General features: G+C 41.7%; 1 protein-coding gene across 15 annotated transcripts in view; it reads right to left on the bottom strand.

The window, feature by feature from the left end:
• The window catches only part of si:ch211-285f17.1 (sickle tail protein homolog), a 98,934-nt gene that overhangs the window by 29,382 nt on the left and 56,182 nt on the right, over positions 1–13,370 (bottom strand). For 12 of the 15 annotated variants that reach the window (XM_068343602.1, XM_068343604.1, XM_068343612.1 and 9 more), the window contains exon 2: positions 11,350–11,636. In XM_068343602.1, coding sequence (XP_068199703.1) covers positions 11,350–11,636 — 287 coding nt within the window. Of the gene's footprint in view, positions 1–1,013; positions 1,150–9,435; positions 9,633–11,349; positions 11,637–12,936; positions 13,069–13,370 lie in introns of those variants that run through there. The other 3 variants (XM_068343603.1, XM_068343608.1, XM_068343607.1) reach the window with 3 other exon arrangements.

Raw genomic sequence — 13,370 nt, 5'->3', positions numbered from 1 at the left:
AAACACATAAATGGAGGATGGTGGGTCTACAGATTATTAACCCCTTACATAACTGACATGCCTTTCCACTTGAAGCATTCAACCTGGCTTTTTCATGCGGCATCGAATTCAGGTAAGACGATTAAAATATTTGTTTCCCTGTGCAAAACACTAAATGAAGCACATTTTCTTGACAAGAATAAAAGTTCCAAAAGCAGGCACACAAATCATAATTCATTAAAAATGCCTGTTTGTTCCTAAAAGTCATTGCCAATGCTGCCCAACTCAACTTTAAACTATATAGCCCCCATCAATCAACCAGTCAGCGCTTGATCCGTATGCTGTCTGTGGACGTACCATCATCCTTTGTCTCCCCTGGCCTTAATGACATATTAAAATCCCCTAGTCATCCATTCTCATTCATTGCCGCTACATCCCACTCCCTCCCACCCTCATGCATTCCTCCTCTAATCCCTTCATCCAAATCCCCAGATGACCTTTTCAGTGATGGGCTCACTTGTTAATTGGTGTGTTAAAGGGGGATGACTTTATGGTATCCACAGCCAGAGCTGACAGCGAAGGTGAAGCTGCACTGTGGCAGAAATGCTCAAAATAATAACCAGGATTAACACCATCCCATACAACCACACAGATCAATCAGATCGCAAATGAATGACAATATCTGGGAAAAAAACACGTCGTGTCTGTTGACCCACCGCAAACAGGGGGGATGATGACTATCGTTTTCACCACTTGTGGCATTTTCCACAGCTGAGATACACCGTCCTATTGTTTTCATCCACCCACGCATGGAAAAGTAAGCCACGGTTATCACTGGCAGACATCAGCAAATCCTCTGAATGAGCGAGGTTACAAATGTCAACTATGAGTGACCGTCAGACATATAAGCTAATAGCAGGTTGTTGACTACTCTGTCCTGAGCTGGTTCTGTCGAGCTGTAATTTCTTTTAAAGTGCAGTGAATATAAAAGTAACAAAAGCAAGTTTGAAATGACAATAAAAGGAATAATTTACCATGTCAGACCAGTGACAATTTCCTCAAAGCAGTAACTGTCCTCAAAGAATGGACACTCCCTGGTCTAAGGGAAACGATGTCTCTTCCTCCACTGTTATTTCAGTGCTTGTTGTATTTGCTCTACACAACCACCCTGTCCTGCTCCCATCGTTTCCTGCTCTACCTCACCGCAGATGTTGTCGCTCCATCCAATGCGAGCACACTAGCCTACATCCCAAAACTCTCCAACAACACAATGCAAACTCACACACAATCACCACCCAGCGGAAAGAGGGGAAGGCCATTGTTTCTGCATGGGGCGTCTGCATTAGTGCACCAGTATTGGAAACAATGCATGTGAGCAAGGGTGAGGAGCATTTACACGAATCACAACGACCAAATATTTTGCATTTACAGGTTATTGCAGCAACTTATGTGTTGAAAATGGAATCACAGAGACAGCTTCAAAAACTCCATAAAGTTTTCATTCAACGCTTAAAGACATCTTATCTTAAAACGGGAGCTCCAACTCTAATCCCCAAGCCCAATCTCAGCCTCTATCTAACAGCACTGAGGATGTGGCTGAAGACAGAGAGATGGCACTTGTGTCCCGAAGAGATAAGGCCCAGCTCTACCCTCAGGGATCCTAAAAGTCTATGGCAGATAGACCCAGCAGGCCCTCGTCCTATAGGAGGCACACATATAGCGCTTTTGACATTGGATCCATTGATGTATCCCAATGCATCCCAATAGTTGTGCATGCATACGATACATGCCCACCCATCATACTTAAGCTTCACAATGTGCTGCTGAGAACACAATTCATTGTTGAATAGTGCTGTCCTGGTTTCAGTCACACTTTCAAATCAAGATGTAACATAATGATAGTACAGGTCCAGACCTAGACTATTACTGCCACATTATTTACTAGTTCAGGGAATGATTTGGACACACCTTTCAAATGTGCACACATGAAGTCTCTCAGCCCTTCTCACTCACGACCTCTTAGCAAACAAAACCTTGCCAAGTATTTGCTGACGGGGCTGCAGAGATATAATCTGTCCAGACTTGTTGTTTAATACTCATTATTCACTTCATAACGGGCAAAACATAATTTAGCGATCTAAACACTTACTGCAGAGTCACATGATAATGTAATAAAGGTTCAATCTGTCACAACAAAATAAGATCCAACTATAGTGAAACACAGACAGTGCCAACCATTAAACCCTGTGGATAGAACCACATTTATTGTTCGAGGGCCCAATATATATCACATGTCCTCAAACAAACCCAGAGAGAGTTCCTCCTGGGGTTTAATAAAGGTTCTTCCAGGTCTAATTTGTGCTTCCCTGGGTGTGTGTCTGAGAAAGTGTGCCTCAGAGCATGTGGTCACCTAAACAAAGAGGGCTTTCTTCTCTCAGGTGAAATCAGAGTCCTGCATCTTGTGCACCACGCTACACGTACATTAAGTCATGTATAATCCCACGCAAAGAAACAGGCATTATTCTAAAATCACCAAAAGTGAATGTAATTTTTAAACCTTTATCTGCAAACAAAGAAATGGAATTCTTGGCTAGTTTTAAATAGCTGTAATTTTTCAAGTGTCGCGTCTCCTTTTCATCCCATGAAAACAGCGCTGATAATGGCTTTGCTATACATGCCTAATTAACAAGTCACTGCGGACCATAGAGGCCCTTCCGCTGAGCCGAAGATTTATTATACGCAGCCTCTCAGAGGAGGCATCTCTCTGAGTATATGTATGTGTGTGTGTGTGTGTGTGTGTGTGTGTGTGTGTGTGTGTGTGTGTGTGTGTGTGTGTGTGTGTGTGTTCAAACTGAGGCGCATATCAGCAATAAAGTCTTTCATTAAGCTCGACAGAACTGTATACAATGTCTGAATTCCTCAAAAAACACGATCCATGAGAGATCACCGACACGTAAACACTGTCAGCTACAGTTTATACTCTAATCTCTGTGCTTATTTGCCATCCACATTTTCATCACTGTCTATTGTTATATCGTCCTCCCTGATTGGTCGTAACAAGCATTTTCCTCATTATCCACTTCTGACCCAAGTGACCTGCTACTGACCTGTGGGAGAAACAATGGAAGAAAAAACCCCACATTTCTCACACACGACCATGCATACGCTGAGCTCCCAGTTCGAGATGACTCAGTCAGCTTAATGTGATAAGTTGTGAAACTCCAGCTCACAACATCAATAAACAACAGCATTCATCGGTGCTTAAGGTGCTAAACCGCCACCAAGTTTCCCGTGAGCTTCGGAATCATTACTGACTTCTATTGTTAGCCAACATTTTAACACTGACTGCAAAGTGCAAAACAGGTTACAAGGAAATTTTGTGAATGCTGGTATATGCAAAACATAAGCCGTAAATGTGAGGTATATTACAGTGTCAACCTTATGAGGGGGTGTGATGATATACAGCAGCAAATACACCATTTCTGTCAAATAGTTTAATTTAATACCAACTTCATTACCTGTTGAAATATACTGTAGATGGTCTCACTGTATACACTCTTAGTCCAGGTGTTCCCAATAATCTGTCACCTTGTCTGGTAAAAGAAATCCCGGCATTCTCACTCTATCTGTTGAAAATGTACATTAAACATTTCAAAAAGCCAGAGCCAAATGCTGTTCTCGAAACCTTGAACGCTCCGTCTCCACTGAGAAAGGCCGACTGGAAATGAGCAAAGAAGATCAAAATGAGGTCTGAGCCAGATGCTTGGATCTGGTCCTGTCAGTAGTGAAATCATCACGGTGTGTCTCTCCCTGCTTCATCTTTTGAAGTTAGCTTCATAACTTTGGCCCAAGGTGGACTCCAGATGTTGGTCTGCATGCAAAAAACTTGCAAAGGTGCAAGTACAGATAGTGAAAGTGAGAAGCGAACACCTCTGTTGCTTCCCACCCACCAGTTCTCAGAATGTCATTGCCAGCAAATCCAAAATATTAACAGCAAGGCTGGCAATATATTAGAATTAGTTTCTTTCTTCTTTTTTTTAAACTCCTAACTGAAGACAGATCACGTTAAACTCTAGAACTTCACACAAAGCATAGTGGTGCTTTGAAACATCAACACAACAGCCACCCATTAGTTTGTCAAAGACAGCAATACAACTTAAGCCTAAGGCTTCCTTCAAGCATCAAACCCACATAAATGAAATCAGTAAATACATTTGAGAAAGAAGTGACACTTAAATAAATGACAAGCTAATCTTATGCTCTTAGTTTGTCTGTTTAAGTACTGATGTTCTTGTCATGTACTTACTTTGTTTCTTAGCAAAATGCAAACAGATAAAAAGCTTTCACTGTGTTCTATAAACCAATAATTAATCCATTATTATTTCATGCGCTGCAAATTGGAAGTTAACTTAATAGAGGCCATTACAATAATGTATTGCACTTTTTTGACTTCATCAATCATTGTATTGATAAAGTCAAGTCAGATGTTGTTTTGCATGTTATTACACAAGGCAACACAATGTGCCTTAAAGTAAGAGACAATGCAATCACAACACAATTGCACAGGTCCACATTCGGAAGATAAACCTGCATTCCAAGTGTTGCCAACTGTGAGCAGTTACATAAGACTTTGCATGTAGTATACACATTAAGCATACATATTATGAAAAGTGCTGAAGGGCTGAACTTGCAACTCTTTTAGCTCACAGAATATCACACTGAAAAGAGATCAGACCTGATTAGCTGGCCTGATTAACGCACTGGCACTGCATTTGAGACAGTGTGTAAAACTGCGTCTGGCTTGACTCATAATCAGCCGTGATCAGAGGCAGGTCCATCAGGGCCTTCTGTCAGAGCAGCTTAACCCACCCCCACGACACTCAGGATTAGACGCAGCCTTGGCGCCACTCCACAGACCACTTGTCCTCCCAGCTGGGGTGCTGCACCCCGAAAACGCAAACCCCGCCACTAAAAACGTGTTAGCTGGCAGGTTAACACATGTCTGTCATTAACCTTGTGGTTCTTGTTTGTGTTACAGAAGGTAGCTCTCAAAGCATCACTTCATGTGGAGGTGGCGAATTCTGTTAAAAAACAGTACAGCTGGTGCTTTCTATGGTAGAGGTGCGACGATCGAAAACAGATGTTTTGCAACAGATCTTCAGCACACAGTATCAGATTTGTGTGATAAAGAGGGAGTAAAGGCTTTAGTGCAAAAATCACATGGTTAGAAATGTTTCAAGATCCAATGAGCAGCACTTTTGCCCACATCATTTTGTTTAGATCACAGATCAGCGTTTATACTCTACTTTGGAAGGTGTTTTAATGATCATTTTTCTTGGGGTATTTTGGTTAGAAGCACGATTAATTCCCTAAACTCACTCCCTATCTCTTGTGGGAAGTTGATGCACGCCTCAAAGCTCGCGTTATCTAGCTGACCTTGGTTTGTGGAGCAGGAGTGAAGCAGGGCCAGGAGCCCACAGAAAGGAGTACGTGTTGCAATGCCTCTCAAAGACTCAGAGGGAGAGTTTACAGTAGTCAAGAATGACAAAACAGCAACATTTATGTGACCTTGCTCAACATGAATTGGTGGGAAGGAGCAGATATTGCACACCCTTCCATCTTATTGATGCTGCTGTTGTTACTAAATGCGGGACTTTTCCATACTTCATCTTCATCACTGCTCTATTTCTGACTCACTGCCAAACCGGCAGTGAGTCAAAGGGAATCTTCCTCTGCGATCCTTTTTCGAAAGATTCATCAAGTGTTTCATTCCAGTTAAGTGTTTTTCTCACCCCTTTCAATTCATCAGTGGATTTTAAGGTCCAAATTTTTATTACAATAAACTCCTCTAAGATCCAACTTAGAAAACCTGCTGATAATGTTTTATGGCTACAGCAAAAAAAAAAAAGGTTCGCTGTGTACCAACAAGAAACATTTTCAGATATCTGATAACATCAGCTTCAGACTGGCTTTTTCCTTTCTTTGTTGGCAAATCTTGTTCCAGCCTGACAACAACCGACTGACTTGTTGGAAACAAATAACGAGAGGATGTGTCTGCTTGTGTACAAAATATAGCAAGAAATGAATGAAGTTGCACATAGTAATTAAAGAGTTTCCAACAACAGCCTGTTACAATACAATTCCTGACAAGAGATCATTTAGACTTGGAAGACAAAAGTCATGGAATGCAGACACATCCTGAGACACCAGAACTAAAAGACACTCCTTTCCACACAGCTTACTAAAGAACCTGCCATCCGTGGACGTTAACATGTGGTCAGGATTCCAGTTTCCTGACATTATTATGGATCTGAATCCGACACCTGAGAGATACACAAAACAAAGCCTGAGGGCATCCAAAAGGCTCGATGCTAGGGTCGCACATCAAAGCGAGATTTGTTTTTTTGGAATGACGTGACAAGAAAGCCCAGTAATATTATGGACAGCTTTGTTCTAAAACTATTTCATTACAACTTGGAGAAGGATGTTGGCATGGAACGGTTTAGTTACGTCTTGAGCAAAGGAGGAACAGATGACATACCATGGAGCTCTTTACCATCTCCAACAACATCAGGACGACTTAGTGAATTTTGTTTCACCAACAGAAAGAATCTCAACAAATGTCACAAGGTTTACGAGTATTTTTTTCCCACAGATTCTCAACTGCAAATCCAATTTTGAGTGCCCAAATTCTGGGTCCCGTCAACTGATGCATTTGCTTCCCTTTTTCTTTAGGCTTCAACTGCATAAAAGAGAGATCTGACTTCAAGTCGAATACATTTTTTTTAGTTTGTCACACAACAGCTCTTTCCCATTTTAAATGCTTTCTGGTTTTTCTGCATTCAAACTGAACGATGACACTAACTCTATGAGAGCTTTCTGACCCTCAGTGGGTGTGACCTCATTAACTTAAATTTACTATGAGATCATGTGAAAATCCTCAATATATAACAACTAATCTGAAAGCTGTACTTTGGTTTTATGCAATTAATAACATGCATTCATTTTCAAAGAGTTGTGTGGGATCTTTTTCTTTTGGACGAACAGCAACATGTTCAACAAGTGTGGGCAAAAACTGAAGTCTGCAGCAAACACAACACACAAATCTGGCAAAGCACAACACGTTGTGTGTATCAAAAACATGTCACCAGAGATTCTACCTTGATGTATTGCAAAATGACCCCACCCTGCAGATGTGGAGCATTTATTGACAAGACCTGTGTGAAAAGTTCTTGCATTGCTCAACTCTGATTTGTGCAGAGAAGTAACAAAAATCATCTCCATTAAACGCAGCCCACACACACACACACCGTAAAACACATGCAGCATGTGAACGACACGGCTAGCACCTGTCAAACACTGCACCTCGAGACAGCTTACCCATCGTGACACAAACTGTTAACATCAAGCATGCTGTCATAAGCAAATGAATTATCACAGTTTGCGCTTGGAAGACCTGTCTGTCTGGTGCCCACAGCTGGAAGCAGCTGTCCTAACATGGTCGTTCCACCGAGCACAAAAACCGTTGGCATAGCAAGTCACAGCTCATCACACACACACACACACACACACACATACGCACACACGCACACACACGAAAGGAGGGGGGATCGGCGAGTCTATGTGGGTCTATGATCGGTCAAGCGGTTCAGTTTGTGCTCCTCAAGGCCCCCCGGGCAGAGGGAGATGGGAGTGAGGGTGTCGGTCAAGCCAATAGGATATTATCTCATATCCCTTGGGTGGGATCCAGGATTTTGCAGGCCTCATTACGAGAGAAGGAAATTAAAACGCTCGCTTTTGTTGCCGGTTTAAGGATCACAAAAAAAAAAGCGACAAAAGAAGAAGTGAAGGGTAACTTATAGAGGAATAATCCAGGGTGTGGGTGTGTGTTTGGGAGTGTGTATGTGTGGGTGCCGTCATGCTGGGTGGAGTGGGGTCATCCTCTTCCGGGCTAGGGCGATATCATCTTTCCAACCTCCGCTTGACCTTGATAAGTCTTCAGCTTTGTAACTCCTATCTCCAGAGATGATTCTTTCTCACCTCTCAAGCATATACCATCGCCGCTGATGCTGTCTTTCCTGTATGGTGACCGCTTTGCACAACACTGAGACGATTTCCCACACTGCCCTGTGACAGATTTCACAGCCACTCCACTGGTTTTCTTGCTATTTTTTTCTACAATAACAATCCAGCTCTATAACACCAAACGCTTCAATAAACTTGACATAATTGTTCTGCTTGTGTTTTCTACTCTGTGTATTGGAATGACGGCGTTCATCTTGACATCTCGAAATATTAAATGGCAAACTCACTTTTATTTGCCAGGAGCTCACGCTCAAACCAATTAAATCCCAAACAACGACAGTTTCATTCCAAAGTCATTTTAAAAATGCCACATCTCACATACAATTAACAATGACACATCATTTCATCTCTCTCACTCCTGTTATTTTGTTGATTCAGCAAATGAGAGACAAACTTTGAAGAGCTTTATAATTAGCCTGCACAAAATGGAATAAGACATCTTAGATAATTCCAAGAGGAAAGCACTGACAGATAATCCCCTGCTAATAAGAGCATTCCTTTCCTAAATGAATTGTCTGCATGAAATTTCACACACATGCAGGATAAAGTATTTCTCCTCTGCCTATATTTCCATGAGTTGGCCTTGCAAATGCAAAATGAGGGAAGCTGAAATCCAAATCCAGCAGTCCTTGACAAATTAAGGGCAACATGATGTCATCTAGTCTCAGAAACGAGCACACCTCCAGATTCCATTGAAATTGGTCAAATAACCAGTGCGTGCCAGGAGTCAGAAAAACAAGCAAGCAAGAAAAAAAAACGGACTCCATTTTACAAAACTAGGTTGGAGCCGAGGTGTTACTTTTGTGGTATTAAAATATGTCTTAATAGATGTGAAATTACTAATAACACGTCACACATTTGGAAAAATAAACATTTGGACTCTTATCAGCGCTTTAGTGACATCTCAATCAGTTATTACCCCAATCAATATCAATACACATGTTGTAACTGAGTCTTTAACTTCATTTCAACAATGATAATTTGCGTGTTTAATATGGTTGCTTAATAACTACCCTGGTTTTAGTTTAATAGGAAGCTGCAGGTGGTCGCACCTAAAGATTTTTTTTTTTTTTTTTTTTACTGCAGACAACCTTGAGGCGTCCCTCTTATCAGTGAAGCAGAAAGAATGGAGAGATCATTCCTTCAACTTCTCTTTCCCCAAGTTTTGAGTTCGCGTCTTCAACTTTGCAGCACCTGTGCGCAACTGCACCAGGACGCGCCGCACTTCTCTTCAAACCCCGCGCATTGCTGCAAATATCTTTACGCACACGGTGACAGAAATTATGCTTTTAAAATATGGGAGTGCACCGACTCTCAAAGAAAAAAAAAAAAAAAAGAAGCGCAAATATATCCGATAATACAGTACTCTACCTTTGCAGTTTCTGTCCGGATCGAAGGCGCCGATGCGACAAGTTTTAATCCGTCTGTTTGTAAAGTATTTCTTTTACTCCTCTGCGGACTTCACGTTAACCACAGCCGCGCTCCACGCAAGCTCCTGATCCATCGCCGTGTCTGCAGCGCAAGCGTTCCTCCACACGCACAGCTCCGAGCGCAGCCAGCCAGTTCGCTCCAGCAGGCACCTACAAGTAAGCTGAGCCCCTTCAGCTGTGACATCATGAGTCACTATGGCAACACTGACTCCACCCCAGTCCGGAGCTGAACTTACCTGTCTGACTACCTACGTTTCATAACAAACTCTTCACCTGTTCTCCACCGATAGTAACACTACACGCACAGTTATTTATGATAAATAGATCAGTTGATGCATGAAGTAATACCATGTGATCCTGAAACATTAAATAATTAAAAAGCCTTGCGAAAACAAGAAACCTTAAATTCTTTTGACTAATATTAGGCCACCTTTGCAAATTCCTGATCAGTGTAACGGACTGAAACAATACCTCCTGAAAAATGTGACAGGCTTTGTGGGCCGGTGTGAAAACTGTACACAAAATCCCTTTTGCACAATGCCTCACACCATAACGTGGAGCTCCCCTGTGGCTTTGTGCCAGTCTCCACTATTACCTCCATTGTTTTGGCCATAAAGCCCGTTTGCCCCTCCTTTTTGTGTCCTCTGACCCAGAGCACACAAACAGACAATGACCAGGTGAGTCAGTGTCCACAGTGACTCCCACTGACTAGCCCCGCCCCGTCAGGTTCACAATGGAATGCTACCTTCACAGATCACACTGAAAACAAACTAGTCTGAAACTATTAGCAAGTTCAATTCTGACTTTTTAGGATTTAAATGTTTTGTACAGCAAACATTATGTTAGTGTTTCCCAGCAGCTGTGGGAAGAGATTATGAGATTATATTTCAATTAGCCTAAGGCAAAAAAAAAAAACATAGTAAAAATAAGAATGATAAAGTTTTTTTTTTAATGTAGGAAATACTTTTGCAGCTGCACTGCAATTCTAAGCTACTGAAATACAATTATTTATGCAGGATTATGTGTGGCCTACTGTCATGTCTGTTATGTTTGGTGTCATGTTTAAGAATTAGCTCAATATTTTTGGAAAATGTTATTTGCTTTCCTCCAGGAGTCGGATGAGAATATTTGCAACTCTTTTATTTGGATGGTAAATATGATGCCGGCTAGCTGGAGCCAGCAGCTGTCAGATTAGTCGACAGGAAACAGCTAGCTGGCCGTAACAAAACCTTGACTTGACAGTGTTGTCTGTCTAATACGGATGAAACAATACGTCTGCAAACAATTATCTGTTTTACAGGACCCAGTGTGTTGAATTCCAACCGCATAGTTAAAATAGAAAAGTCAAGTCATAAAATTCAAACTGTTTTCAAGAGTTATTTGTGGGTTGTCAAAACAGCAGGATGTTGAAGAAAGATTAAACTCGACAAAGAAATGCATTTTTGGTCATTGCTGTTTCTTTAGGAGGCCATAAGCTTCTATTTTAGAGAAGGAATAAAATCCAAATCAAGATATATCGAGTGACTAAGTTAACATTTCAGTTACAGTGGATCAACAATTGTATTGCTCTGGAGTTGTGTTTCCTTTTATTTATTTATTTTTTTAATTTTTTTGCCAACCGTTGCTGGGTATGAATTTGATGTATTTGTCTTTTCAGGTTTATAAGACATAATGATTTCACGTAAAAACAGCTGCCCTCTGCTGGAAATAAGCAAAACTACAGAACAAAAACATCCACTGAAAGAAGCTAAAACTCCCATCCCATTAACACTCAGTCATTTGAGACCTATAACACAGATTTTTTAAAAATCAGATAAATAAGGAAGTTCTCCCCATCACCCAATCAGCCACTGACCTGTTCTCGCAGCCTCTCCTGGTGGCCCATGATTGCTGAAGCATGATGGGGGTATTTATGCTTCAAATGCTCCAGGAAGGCCTCCCTCTTCTTGTCCATGTCTGACGGCTGCATAGCTAAGATCTCCCGGGAACCGCGGGCTCCCCCTAACGTGTGCCTTCGAGGGACTGTTCGGCTGCCTTTGGCGTCCCCTCTCGAAGGGGCCGTCCCATTTGGCGAGGCCTGTCTGCGACTTACACGCTCTGCGTCCTCTGGGGAGGTTACCTTCAAGTTGCTTTTGGTTTGCTCTGAGGAAACAGATAAAGAGACAACAGTGTCAAAACATGGGGAATGTGAATGTAGGATGTATGAATACTGGAAATGAGAACGCGGCATTCAAACAATTGTTCAGGCTTATTTACTTTGCTTTTATGTAGATATGCATTAATGTTAGTAGACATACATGTAGAACAAGTAGAGCATGTTGTCATCCATCCAGAGCCACACAAAGTCTTAAGCCTGAGCAGAAACCTTTAGATTTATAGATAGCCGCGTTCATTTTTTGCTGACATTGTGATAAAGCCTTGCTCCTCTTGCTCACAGCATTATATCTACACTGCCATGACATTAAGGACATTTCTGATATGAAGCACACTTTTTTAAGAAAGCCCAAGACATACTGCTCCATTAAATTTTATCATATAAATCACTTCTACAACAAAAAAGTGACATTAAGGATGAATATTTGACTTAAGGGCAGAAAGCAGACAAAATAAACACAACCTCCTGAGGCGCCAGAACATCTTTGCACATCTTTTTATTTGAAATCATGGCCTGGGGAATACAATTATAATCCATCAATCTGAAAGCCCCTACGAGTCTGCAAGAGGAGAGGAGAAGAAGGGAAAAGAAGAGAAGCTGTTTGTGTGTAAAAACAGAGGGAATGAAAACTAAAGCAAGCTGATGTGCTGGCTTGTTTTCTACAGGCAGGCACAACCATAATGTGCACCTTTCAAAGAGTAATGGTGGAAAATGAAGGACCTCTTACAGAGTTCAGCTCTTCAACAGCTGAGGGAGGATATTTCAAGTGATTTGCCGCTGTTTGGTGGGTGCTTTAATATGGCTTACCTTTTCTTCTTTGAAAGCTTTCAAGCTCATTGTGAGACACGTGTTAAAAAAGGAATGTCTTGTTTGCCTCTCAAAAGACATGTTGTGATTGAGACAGAGGTCACTTCTCAGGTTTAAATAGTCCAGCAACTGAAAAAACTAAGATGCAGTGATTCAATTTTGTCTTTCCATCCACCTTTCAATCTCCCATTTTTGTCTTTTTTACCAGCAGATATTTAAAACACAACACAACAAAATAAGCGTCATCTTTGAGATAATGCTAACTGGTGGTGCATCGAGACCAAGAAAGCCCCGTCACCAAAGCCCCACCTCGCTGCAGTTCTTGGCCAGTAGTTTCATGTACTTCCAATTCTATTTTTAACCCCCAAACACTTGGTGGTTTCCCCGCCGCTAACCAAATTACACTCAGCAGACAGATCAGACTCAAACCCCGAAAGTATCTGAATTAGTTTGCAGGTGGTATATGAGAAAACTCATTACCTTCCCCAAGTAAACAATCTTTATCTTCATCTGCTATATCCTCTTCCATTGCAGTTTGGGATCAACGGACACGATGACGGTGAAAGAGTGGAGCTGGGAGAATCAGCTAACGGCTTGCTTAGAGATTCCAGACGCAGCTCGCATGGAAAATGGGGCTTGAGATAGGCCCTGCCCCACAGCCCCAGGATAGACTGGTGGGGATTTAGAAAGTCAACTGCATTCCAGGACACAGAGAAACTTGCCCCTCACCCTCGGGCTAAAAGCTCTTCTTCTCGCATTGAGTAGCCATAGAGTGAATGTAAATGTGTGTACAGAGCATTACAAGAGCAGATGCTGTCAAGAAATGCATTATCTCCACTTAAAACTGAACCTCGAGACTAAAAGGTGTCAATAGTACTGTTTCAAGCCCACACATACAGTTTACGCAGACTGTT

This window comes from Antennarius striatus, chromosome 20, assembly GCF_040054535.1.
Source record: "Antennarius striatus isolate MH-2024 chromosome 20, ASM4005453v1, whole genome shotgun sequence".
In the NCBI taxonomy this organism is placed as follows: Eukaryota; Metazoa; Chordata; class Actinopteri; order Lophiiformes; family Antennariidae; genus Antennarius; species Antennarius striatus.
This window is presented reverse-complemented; position numbering and strand designations above follow the sequence as displayed.